This window comes from Oxyura jamaicensis, chromosome 3, assembly GCF_011077185.1.
Source record: "Oxyura jamaicensis isolate SHBP4307 breed ruddy duck chromosome 3, BPBGC_Ojam_1.0, whole genome shotgun sequence".
Lineage (NCBI taxonomy): Eukaryota > Metazoa > Chordata > Aves > Anseriformes > Anatidae > Oxyura > Oxyura jamaicensis.
The window spans coordinates 113,635,112-113,648,083 of record NC_048895.1 but is presented as its reverse complement, the minus strand read 5'-3'; the positions used below and the strand labels follow the sequence as shown (position 1 = coordinate 113,648,083).

General features: G+C 37.6%; 1 protein-coding gene across 1 annotated transcript in view; it reads left to right on the top strand.

Annotated features, from left to right (window-relative positions):
- LOC118164492 (cysteine-rich venom protein TEL1-like) overlaps positions 1-8,619 on the top strand; it is a 14,680-nt gene extending 6,061 nt beyond the window's left edge. Inside the window, exons 2-8 of the mRNA XM_035322037.1 lie at positions 2,054-2,115; positions 4,081-4,398; positions 5,570-5,660; positions 6,218-6,363; positions 6,519-6,613; positions 7,305-7,393; positions 8,104-8,619. Of these exons, the coding sequence (XP_035177928.1) occupies positions 2,054-2,115; positions 4,081-4,398; positions 5,570-5,660; positions 6,218-6,363; positions 6,519-6,613; positions 7,305-7,393; positions 8,104-8,231 (929 nt within the window). The 3' untranslated portion in view covers positions 8,232-8,619. The remainder of the gene's footprint in view (positions 1-2,053; positions 2,116-4,080; positions 4,399-5,569; positions 5,661-6,217; positions 6,364-6,518; positions 6,614-7,304; positions 7,394-8,103) is intronic.
- The last annotated feature ends 4,353 nt before the right edge of the window (positions 8,620-12,972 follow it).

Sequence of the window (12,972 nt, the reverse complement as noted above, 5' to 3'; positions counted from 1 at the left end):
AAAAAAAAAAAAAAAAAAAAAAAAAAAAAAAAAAATCTTGTCTTGTTCTAACTGTAGTTTGATTGCCTTTTTCTGATACACTGATTCATGCCTTGTGTTTGTTCATGAACGCTTTCTTGTGAATATTAGCACTCAGATCTTTTGGCTAGGCATAGCCACAGGGTGCATCTATGTTCTCTGGTTGAGTGAGCTCCAATCATAATGGAAAGTATTTCCTATGTTGTAAACTACTGTGGAATACTCATAAAATGAAAGGGATCTCACAAGTAAGGAAAACTTCATGTTTTCTAGTCTTCTAGTAGGCCTTTCCCAGGCCCTCGGCTCAGTGCTGAATTTTGCTTAGAGATTTAGCTCCAAATGAGAATTAGAAGTGGACCTACTTGTGCCCTGGCAGAGACCACGGTGATCCTCAGTGAAGATTAAAGTAATGGAGTTGATGCAGTATTTATAAATGGAAGAGGTACATCAAAAGAAAACACATTTTCTACCTCCTCTCAGCTGCGGCCGCCCTTCCCCTCCTCCCTCCCCCCACTTCCCCCCTCCCTCCCCCCCCCCATCATTATGCATCATTTGTTACTATTATTATTATTATTCCTATAATAAGCAGCAATTTCTGGCACCACATGTGTAGAGTTGACTCACATACAGAGGAGCAAGAAAATCCTCTGACTTCAATAACATAAATCAAACATAAATGAAAGGGGAATCATACCATAAATCTAGAGAGTTTCAGATACTGAAGAGTTAACAGGATATTGATATTAATAAACAGCTAACAGGATATTAATAACACTATTACAGCCATCTCTTCCAAATCATCATTCTAGGAATAAAAAAATATTTCTACCACTGATTAAAAGAAGAATTAAATGTAAGTTTTTTTTACAGGATGCTGGAAACTTGCTGATAATTCTTTGTGATCTGAATCAATCTTTTAGTTCTTGCCAGAAGGAAAAGCTCTTTCTCTTTACAGCCTTTCTTAACTCATTCTTCTCACCTAACATCAACGTGTTTATTTAATCACTTAGCAGAGATGAATTGGTGAATCTATAATATTTTCATTGTAGATTTACAGTTTTAACAATTATACCAATAGTTTCCCTGTCAAACAGGATTTGCTAGATCTCTACCACTGACTTGTACTGCTCACACTGGATTTTCCTCAGAAGCGAGATCTAAGGTTTATTATGTTCATCTAATTTTATTACATTTTTTCCCTACTTCCTTCATTCTGTTTTAAAATAAATTGTTGAGTTGAAAGTCTGTCTCACTGAGGATTTTGCCAAATCTTCATTCTTTAAGAACTGAAAAGATGCAATTTCATGTATGTTTGCAGTAGAAAAAAAAAAAGATATGTAATGTTTGATTTGCTTCTTCTGACATGTAGAGAAAAAGTATTCCATGAATATGAGTGGGTTTTAGACTGTGTGCATACTGTGGTATCTTATCAGCCAGAGACCAATAGCAATAGTATTGGCTGAAGGTTTTGTTTATGTGCCAGATGCTGCTTGACGGTGATCAGCACCACCTGATTGAGAGATTATGATGTTGATTTGATGGGGAAACAGGGAGAAAAGAAATGGAGATGACTGAAGTTGTGTGGAAACAGTACCCTACTCCAGAATAAAAGCTTCCAATACACATTATTATTATTATTATTATTATTATTATTTATCCAAGGAAGCAAAGATGAAAGAAGTGCTACAAATTCAGGACATTTTGAATAAAGAAGTCAAGAGGAGGTTGATCCATCTGTTACAAGAAACATGCAACTTTATACTTCTTGTGGTCTCTGCCTCAGTACAAGGTGGAGCCTTCTGGCTCTCTGGTATGAGATAGTGGTGACCATTCACCATCATATAGTCATTTGTGCATTCTCAGCACATGCAATGGTATTGTGTAATGACAAAAAAAAAATCTCCTCTGTGGTGGGTTTGATTTTGAAACTGTTTTGCATCTTGCTTACATATCACAATACACCACAAGTTTTATGCAACAGAGATTAATGCTTTTTTTTGTTTCTTTCTTTCTTTGCTTGTTTTTTCCTTTGTAGAAATGGGTCCAATAACTGCAGTCCTTTGCCTGGTTGCTTTGATACACCAAGCTGATGGACAGGTAGGAACATTCATGTATGTAAAACAGCTATATCTGAGGACGTTGTATAGATATCTGCATTAGCGGGTTGAGTGATCTCTAGAACTCTGCAATTCAGGCTTGAAATTATTGTTTGCACATCCTTTCCACAACAAAGATGAACTCCTGTTTTTCTAAGATTTATGTATTAAAATTCTGCCTATCAAAAATATTCTCCTCTTTACAAAAATAATTTTTGAAATGCATTTTCCTAAAAGAATATGAACTGATGCTGCTCTAAAATAATTTATCTAAGTATCAGAAATCTAGTCTTCTGTTCAGAGAGGATCAATCTTGTAAGATGTAGGTATCTACTACGTACACATTTGGATGTAAGCTATTTATCAAGATCTGATTAATAAGGAATGAAAATGAATAGGTTATTTTGGAATGCTAATCATCTCTTTCTTTAGGAAATAATTCTTTACTGTGAGGACGGTCAAAGACTGTAACAGGTTTCCTAGAGAGGCAGTTGATGCCCCATATCAGTGCTCAAGAGGAGTTTGGACAATGCCTTCATTAACATACTTTAACTTTTCATTGGCCATGAAGTATCCAGATAGTTGGATTAGATGATCTTTGTAGGTCCCTTCCATCTGAAATATCATATCCATCTTTAACAAAGCTCGGGTGATCTATGCCCTAAATTGCTTGTTTAACTGACTATACTAAGAGCTTAAAATAACTGGCTGAGATGTATTTTCTACTACTGTAAATGCCATAAATTGAACAAGATGTTCAAAACCTCTTGAGGGAGGTTTAGTTGCCCAAACAGAAATGTCTTAGTGCAGTTTGAGATTGCCTGGGGTGCCTGAGACATTCATGAGAGGCTCTACAGGCTGTACAAAAGCTTTAACCTTCAGGAACAACAGTTAGGGCTCTCTGGGCATTTAAAATGGCATTAGGTACCATTTTAGGTCACCGACTACAGCTTTTAAAACCTAGAATTGAGCTCTGAGGTCAAAGCATTGGGAAGTGGGATTCATTCATATTATTGGGACATCTTAAAATTTAGTCTCTCTCATTTTTTGGTTTTCTCATTGACCATAAAGGCAAACTGAGATGACTTTTAGAAATTTATGGTATAGATGCCTGAAATGAAGTAAGATGAATTGGGTCCTAGCATGGAAATCATCACACTTATGGTGAAATTAATCTCACCAACTTAATCATCAAAATATTAATCATCTAGAACTCTCCCAGGCTCTCACTATAAAGAAAGGAAGGAGAAAGAGGTACTTCTAGAGAATAGATTTTCTGGTCCTAAAATCGAGTTTTTTTGTTTATTTGTTTGTTTGTTTTGTTTTGTTTTGTTTTGTTTTTTGATGAGCTATGTCTGCCCTCTCCAGTAATGACTAAGAATAAGGTGTCTAGCTTAGACTGAGAGGATTCATTTTCAGATATTAAGTGGGAAGAAACCCTTACCAAGAAACATTCTAGTCTGAAAATTCTAATGTGGGCATTGCAACCATTGTTCTTTGCCAGGATTCAAAACCTGTCATCTCTGGATAAGAGGCAATTTAAATTGTTCATTCCCTTCTTAATCTTATGTATTTCAGAAGATGGTCTGCAAAGGGCTTTAAATTCTGATCCAGCTTCACATATTTTCACAACTTGCAAGTGATGAGATCTAGGTATTTTTTTGTGCTCACAGAAGGTCAAAGCCTGTCATGATGTTTGGTACCAGAGCTAAGCTTTCTCCATGTTTGATGTGGAGACATCTGAACGTAGAAATACTAATTGAAAAATTCATTTAGGGTCACATTTCTTTATTAAATAGATAGTTCGAATGAAGGGAGGGAGAAAAAAAATCACCAGTTACAAGAATAGAAGAACCAATAAAGGAAAGTTGAGGATTTCCGTGGAGCTTTACTTTGACAAGAAGTTCACAGTCTATCTTGTTTATTAAACCTCAGATAACTGGAACAATCATTTACTGTTTTCCAGGTGTATCAGAGTAAACAAGTGGACACACCCCTCTTTCCACCTTTTTCCATTAAAAACCCACTACCAAAACCAGTAAAGAAACCAATACACAAACCAATATACAAACCAATAAAGAAACCAGCACAGATACCGCTACAGAAACCTCAGCAACCTCAGCAACCAGCCCAACAGAAATACAATGGTTTTGAGATGCCAAGCAAACAACAGATGCCTCAGCAACAAAATATTATTCAGCTGAAAAACAAGCAAGTCATCCTTAAAGAACACAATGAAATAAGAAGATCTGTAGTTCCAACAGCCAGGAACATGCTGAAGATGGTAAGCTATGCATATCCACTAGCCTATTTTCCAGATCATTAGCAGAAGACTGTAGCCTTCTAAAAACCCCACACTCAGTAAGTAGATAGGGCAGGAAAGGTTCTCTGGGATTCAGATTAAGAAATCAGGATGTTATCCTTTTGTTTCTGCAGGCTTCATGCTTTAAGTCTGCACACTTCAGTGCTGTAAGCACTTGTAAAATCATTGCAAATATCTCAGAACATGCCCCAAGCACTGCTCAAAACCTCTCTCATAACCAACATGTCTTAGTTTCTGCAGTTAGCAAAACTCAGTTAAGCAACATGGCCAATTTCTCTTATCTAGGGACATCTGTCTAGAGGAAATATGAACACAGGTTTACTGCAACCATATCCATTTATTGTTGTTAAACCTGTATTTACACAGCCTGAAAAGTGAATCACAAATTCTTGCCTTATGTTTTCTCATTGCAATAGACAGAAACTGCGATCTTTTTCTGGGAAAGCTTTTACCTTTGAAGAAAAGAAAGACATGCCCCAAATGAAGGAAAGTGGGCAACGCAAGGGTGGAGCTGGGGTACCAGCAGCATTTTTCTGAATTAAACATAACTGGGGAGGCAAAAAAAATGCCTAGACCTGCACAGATATCTGGCCTCAGATTAACTTGCTTTGCTCATCACTGTTACCATACCCATCACTCTTGATATTTTTTGTTATACATATCCAATGGGCAGATGAGCTGCTCAGTGCTTTATGGTTAAGTCTGCATGGTGAGACTTGCAAACATTTCCCTGGTTCAAAGACGAGCTGTTGTCCATCACTGCATCTCAGCTCCACCTAGGCTGAAGCTCAAATTTGTACCATTTAGAGCACTGTACCATACAAAGTTAATTCAGACACAAAGGTAAAAGAAGGCAATAGTATGTTTTAACATTTCTGTTAATCAGGATTTTCTGGAGATCAGGACTGTGTGATACTCTGCAGAATTGCTTGATCTGCAGCCCTTAAGGGCTGAAGAAACATGGTGCCTATGCCCCATGCCTGGTAGTATAAACTGGCACAGCTCCTTTGCTTTCTTTTGAGGAACCCAAACCATTCAGCACTCAACGCGCAAATAATTCCTTGTGTTTTTCTTCTCCTTCATGGACTGCACAAATTTGCCTGTGACTTGTTTCTTCCTTTGTGTCTTTCAGGTCTGGAATGAGAGAGCTGCTAAAAATGCTCAGAAATGGGCAAAGAAGTGTGAAATGGAAATCAGTCCAACAGATCAGAGAGTTATTGACGGTACATAGAATACATGGATCCCAAGCTTATGGGTTAATGCTGATTTGCAGATGATCCTGGTTCATGTGAACTAGAAACAGATACATTTTAAGCTGTCATAGAATATCTTTGGAGAATTATTAAACACAAAAACATCATCTTTGTCAGAGAAAGTCCATGAAAAACAAACTGTTGGAGCTTGAGAGAGGGAAGCTGTGTACTTGCCCTGTTCTTGTACCTTTCTTTAGTACCCTCTTTTAGCTCCTAGCTAAAAGGTACTAAAAAGTACCTAGCTAAAGGTACTCCTGGAGACAAGATAGCACAATAGAAGACTGTGGGTATGACTAAGTACAGACATTTTTGTGTAGTATATTGTAGTTAAAAGCTGACCAAAATCAAAGTAGCATTCCCTGCTGCTTTTATAAGATCAAGTGTACTGTCCTCTTTAAAATCACAGGGGAAATAGGTTGGCATTGTAGACCTTTTGTTTAGAATGCAACTACACTCCCCACATCATACCTTCCACCGTACAACTTGCTTCCTTCCTATGTAATAAAATACACCTACTTCTACTTCAGGCATCACCTGCGGTGAGAATATATTGCTCTCCTCTCAACCAAAAACATGGGCTGAAACAATCCAAGTCTGGAACAGTCAGGGCTCCAATTTCAAGTATGGCTTTGGAGCAACTACGAAGAATGCCAATGTCAAGAGCTACGCTCAGGTATGGATAATTGAAGCAAACTGCAATGATACGCTAGAATTATATGAGTACAATCAAGGTTGCTGAGAGGTATTTATTATCAGAAAAGAAATATCTCTTTGATGAGAATTCAATAAAATGTGTCTCTGAAATAATGTTTATTTTTGGTTCTACAGCTAGTGTGGTATAACAGCTACCAGGTTGGATGTGCAGTTGCCTACTGTCCTAGGAACCAGTACAACTACTTTTATGTTTGCCATTACTGTCCTCCGTAAGTACTGCCTTTTTATTTTCTTAAGATGTCATAATTCTGGATATGTTTTCAAAAACTCCAGTAGTCCCATTGGTGATATTTAGGATAAAATGCCTACAGTTTCTTTTAGCCACTTGTAATTTTGAAAACACGTATGTGAATTGTGTTTTTAACATCAGGTTAAATATCAATATTTATTTAATTTCACACTGAAACATAAATTTGGGAAATTTCAGCATTTAAATAATAAAGGTCTGTCTGTGTAAGGATCAGGCATCATGCACAAGTCATGCTATAACTTTGACCACAAAGAAGACAGACAGAAAGTGAAAGCCAACAGCAAATGAATATTCACAGAGGTAAAGAGCATGTCTTTGACTCTTTCATGTCAGAAGGTGGCTGCTGAGGTAATTTCCTTATGAGCCACGATGTACTTGAAAGCCATTAGAAAAGCACAGCCAGAAAGCACATAAGACTTTTTCAACTGATAATGTTATACAAAGGCTAATAGACAATTTTCTTTCCCCAAATGCCTATTTGATTTAAAATCAAAGTTCTTGTATTCTATGCATAGCTCAAACTGAAACATGACTATCTATGAAAATCATTTTACCCAAAATCTGTGGATGTCTTTCATTGGGACAAAGAAAGTAAATTGTCAGTGGCTCACCTTGATCTCATTTTGTGTTGTGTTTCTTTCAAATTTCAGAGGAAATAACATAATGCAAGTGGCTGCACCTTACAGAAGTGGACCCAGATGTGCAGACTGTCCCGGCCACTGTGACAAAGGGCTTTGCAGTAAGTATTTGCCTCCTTACAACAAACATTGCACTACCTCAAATAATAACATTCCCTTTTCCTTCTTCATACTTAGCTGTTGCTGATCTGAAGGTAGGATGTCATAGAATTGCTCCTTGGTTTTCCTTCTATATGTGATACTGATTAAATAGCCCACCATAACTGGCACTTTTTTTTCACTCCCCCCTTGAGGGGGGGGGGCAGGGGGGGAGGACTGGGGGAGACACCAGATGAGCTACAGAAATCCCAGCCTCATCCATCCATCCATGCCAGTGGGTGCGTTGTATTGCTGCCAAGTAATAAGTGATCATCGTCAATCTTCTGCTGCCCTCTTCTGGAAAGTTCAAGACAACGTCTTGATGTGCATGTGCATCTCAAGTGAATGTACAGATTGTGAAAGTTCATATATGTCCATGCATACGTAAAGATTTCCACATGACCCCGGGTATTGTAGACTTCCACGTAGAGCAACTCCAAGTATACAAATAGACAGGAACTGTAAGATACCACCTTTCTGTCTGTTTTCCCTTTTACATAATATTCAAGCAATCTGAACAGCAGAGCAAAGGTGTAAAGGCTAAGCAGGCAAGTAAATTAATGAGAAGATGCATGCTGGAAAATGCAGAAGTATCAGACCAGCACTGTTTTGTTTGTTTGTTTGTTTGTTTCAATCAATATTTCATGTTATTTTTCTATCTGTTCTATTTTAGCCAATCCTTGCCGGCATCGAGATGCATTTCCAAACTGCAAAAATATGAAAACCTTGTTTGGCTGCCGCCATTCAGTGGTGAGAGAGAAGTGTGCTGCTACCTGTAAATGCATCACTCAAATAATTTAGTATCCTGGTGGATGTCACTGTAGCTGCTTTGGGACTTACTTATTAGGAAAAAGTAGAACTGACCACAAAGTGCATTCATGCTCGGTGTATCAGCTCAGATTGACCCGTATGTAAACTTTTTTTTTATGAAATCGCACATTTATGTCAGTCCCAAATTAGTCTAGAAGCTCAGATAACCTCTGGTGTTATTTTAGGCTTTATTTTAGGCTTATGTCATGATTAAGCTACTGATGTGTTACTTTTTGGTTTTCCTTGTGGTGGATCTTCCACTGATTCATTTCCTTTTAATGGGAAATACACTTGTAAAACATCAAAATATGTTAAATTCCACTTAACTTTCTTCTGTTACCTTTTCTTCGATTATAAATGGAATACATTCCTGCTAAATAAATATATGTTCACAAACAGAGCTTTTCATTGAAGTTCTTTATAATTTTTCCATTTGGAAAATACCTTATGAGTATTTCAAGGATCTGCAAAATTTTATTCAAATGAGGAAAAGAAAAGAAGAGCCAAAAGCATTATTTTACACAGCCAAAGTAAGAGGAACTCCTCACATCTGCCAACTTTTGCCCTGTGGCCTTAACACAAATCTGATGCATCTGTATATCCAAGTTATAAATTATAGATATATTTTTTCCTCATATGGCAGCAACAGTCAAGAAATTAGAAGCTTTTTAAAACCATTTATACAAAGAAAGAGGTGGCCTTTCCACATTCTCTATGAGTAAATCCCTCTCTTGCTTGGAATTAATATTGATAAATATTATATATATGTATATGTATATAATATTATATATATATATATATATATATGTATAAATTCAGCCTCAAAAAAAAAAAATAATATATATATATATATATTAATGGGGGGTTATTTTATCCAGAACTTCCAGAAAATGCTTAGACCAGATTACACCAGCAACATGAATGTGAAACAGACTGTGATTTTATCTTCATATCCAATACATCAACACACACACATTTTCTTCTGACTTTAATAAAAAGGTATATATATATAGGTATATATAAAGGTATATATATATATATAAGTATATATATATAGGAAACAGAAGCTCTTTATGCTTCCAGTTTATAAACTTTGACAGACATCAAAAAACGTGCAAACAGCTCAATGAACATGGGCAATCATTCCCACTAATCTTCCTCCTGATGGTCCTCCCAAGCCTCTGCAGAGCAAACACCACATCCCAGTGCCACGCAGGGTGCTCTGCGGTGCCCCATCACACCTCCAGCTGCTCCTCAAGATGACGCTGGTCTCCCACAGGTCCTGAGTCACACATGCCAGCCCTGTGCAGGCCTGATCCTCTTACTACCTTCCCTTGCCGTTTTAGACCAGCAAAACTGTATTCCATAGGACTGCAGTTCTAGTTCAGAGCACAAGAGGGTGAACCATACCCAGAAATTCAACTGTATCAGTTTTCCATTCTGTTACCTGTATGAAGAGCTTCTCCTTTTACTAGACATTGAAGTTACAAATCTTCCCTGACTGTTTTTAACACTTTCCTGCACATTACTTATTACCTAACACTGGATGAATAAATAATCACTAAATATAGAACTATTTTGGAAGCAATTTCTTCCTCTTCATTGCTTCATCCTATTTCTGTTGGCCAAATTACTTTCATATTAAAACCATTTATATGACCAAACTATGGCAATGTTTTAATTTCTAGGATATCTCTGACTAATTCTAGAATCCTTGGTTTTCTCCCTGTCTGAAGTTCTGCTCCAACCATATGCCACTATTCAGGGTTCCTGCAGCCACAAAGATGTTTGTACAAAGTGTATTTGAAACTGAAGCTTGGTGAAAATTTACTGAGACCTATGGATCTCTCAGAAAATATTAATCTACAGAAACCCAGCTCTCTTACAGGCAGGCACATAATTTTGGCAAAAGTCTTAGGAGTTTTCTGGAATATTTACAAGATTTAATTTCTCCTTACAACCAAGGTGATGGGAGTTGAAAATCCTTCCATCCATACACTTTTCTCCTTCTCCATCCCAATGAACATTTAAGGATGAATGATTAGTTAAAATGAATGATTAATTACTAGAAACAACTGAGACAGCTCCCTCCCCAAAGTGACAACTGTTGTGCTCTGGATATTCAGTTAGGGAATCTGAGCAAGACAGCAGCAGGAGCTGGAAGAGGTCACCTGCATCAGGAATTGTCACCCTGGAGCATCAGGTATCCTGCTGGGCTACTGAAGGCAATATCCTTCTTACTTTCATAGGTAATTTAAAAAATATATGTTTCTTAATTGATGTGGAATAGGAGGAATAGCAGGTGAGATGAAATGCTACCAGGATGATCCTTTTTCTCAAGACTGCAAGGAGAACTTGGGTCCCTGGCTTAGAATAAGTTGTTCATGTCCCTGGAAAAGCTGAGATGTTTCTGAATATGAGTTTCCCATAGACAGGTGAAGTAAGAGAAATATGACATTCACTGCTAGATCCAGTATGTCAAATAATGCATTTCTCCATTCTCTGACTCTATTTTCACAAATTTATTTTATAGTGATACTTTGAGTGTTGTTTCCTTTCTGGTACTACCATAGATTTTTTTGGTATTTGCTGAAGTTATATTGTGAGAACTCTATGATTTTTAGATGTAATTCAGTTTTTGTAATTCAAAAAATAATAACACCAAAAATTTCTTATAATTTCTGTTCCAGCTCCAGACATACTCTCAAGAAGTACATATGCTGAGAGGTGATAAGAACAACTAGTATGGTACAACCCTTATCTGTGGAGAATGATGTAAGAGCTCCTAAGCAGCTAGCTTAAATGACAAGACCTTTAAGCACAGTTTTAAACAAATGTTACAAAGTGACATTTAACAGTCTTATGGCTTTTGAAGAAAGAACACTTATGATATTTAAAATATGTCAACTGCAGTCATCAAGCTATCTATTTTAGTTGTCTGAGAATCAGCCTTGGGGCTAAGCAAAATGGACGGTATTTCACCTCCAGTGTCTTAAAGCTTTGCCAAGAGCCTAAATCTTCCCTGTTTTTCTCCATTAGTCTGATAGACACAATAGCTCTTTCCCTAAATTTTGCCTTAATATACCATACCTATAATAACACCAGGTTTAAGAAACTATAGCTTAATCTTTCTACCAAATAGAAAACAAGAGTTGGAAACTCCACAAGGTGATTCATGCCAAGATGCCAGAAATTGTCTAAAATCGCTGAGAAAAGATAGATCCCACCAAAGACTATGTCTTTTTACTTACCAGAGAGAGAGCATAGATGACAAATTTGCACTGGATGCTTACTTTTTAGATACACACACATAGGTGAAACATGCACCATGCCAATTGTGTAACCCTCTATGTGCCCCACACCATTATTATTCCTTCAGTCCCATCAAAAAGATTGGGTTCTGGTGTTGCAAGTTGGTCATTTGATGGGAATAAATATTTAGATGATAATCTGTAAATGAATACAAGGAATCTCAGGGACTGCAGGTAGAGATAGGGTTCAGAATTGAAAGATGAGAACTTGCTCAAAAAAACTGTGCAGAGACAAGATATTTACTTGACCACCATGGTGGACCACCACAGCTCAGCTGTAATATCTCATATTCACACCAGGTCATATATGGATGTGTTTCCCTCAGGCATACCTTTTCCCATAATGTTTGTATACTCTAGGCAGATTCACTTACTATTTTCTCTGAAATCCTTATCTTAAGGTCTAAGGAAGCCCAGATCCCACCCTTGGCCTAAGCCCTCACCTCATTTTTGGCCAGCAGCAGGCTATACAAACACACTCACTCCTGTCTGCAAATGCATCCTTGACAAGCCACCAGAAATTTGTCTTGTCAGAAGACCCAATTGGTGTCCAAGACACAAAACTGTGGCAAGATCCCTGAGCAAGACCATGTGGCAAAAAGCCAGCAGAGCCAGGACATGACGAGGATGTTCCCCACCCCTGGACTGCTCCTGGCTCTTCTACACCAGGCTGCCAAGAATTGGATTCCTCTAAGTGCAAAGGCCATGGTTAAACAGTTGGGACCTTCTCATTAAAAATATATTTGACAGCTCCCATCTCCTCTCCAGGCTGCAGGAAAGACTTTTAACCTGACTGCTTCAGTCTCTCCAACTGCTGCACAGAGATAAACTGACATAGCCAGGGGTGAGAAAGATTAATTAGGGAACACTGAGAAAGCGCCTGTGAAGCACTAAGGCCTGGTAATTATAATATGGCATTCTGTAGCCACACCTCCAGTATAATTCTATCTCAGTTTAACCACAAGTCAAGGAGACACAGGAGCAAGGAGATAGAAGTGAGGAAATGCCACTCCCTCCCACAAGGCGACATCTGCAAGTTCTTGGGCTGGCCACTGAGCTTGATCGTCTGGTTTGGGGTCAGTGCAGTGCAGCCATGGGGCTGTTCCCTATAACTAACAAAGCTCTTCTGACTCTGGCATCAATAAGCCTTGAGGAAAAAATAAGTTTTAGAAGTTGAGCTAAATTGGCATGGAAATATCAGTGGAAATATCATGGAAATATCATGGAAATATCATGGAAATAGCAGTGAAAATAGTAAACATTAACTATTCATTACATTTACTGTTGAGCAACCCAATGTGCAACATGTGAGAATAACTCTCTAAAATGCTTATCACAATTTATTTCTTTTTCCATAGTAACTGAAATAATCATTTCAAATCAAATGACATTATTGTCTTTCAGTTTGGCATCATCATCCC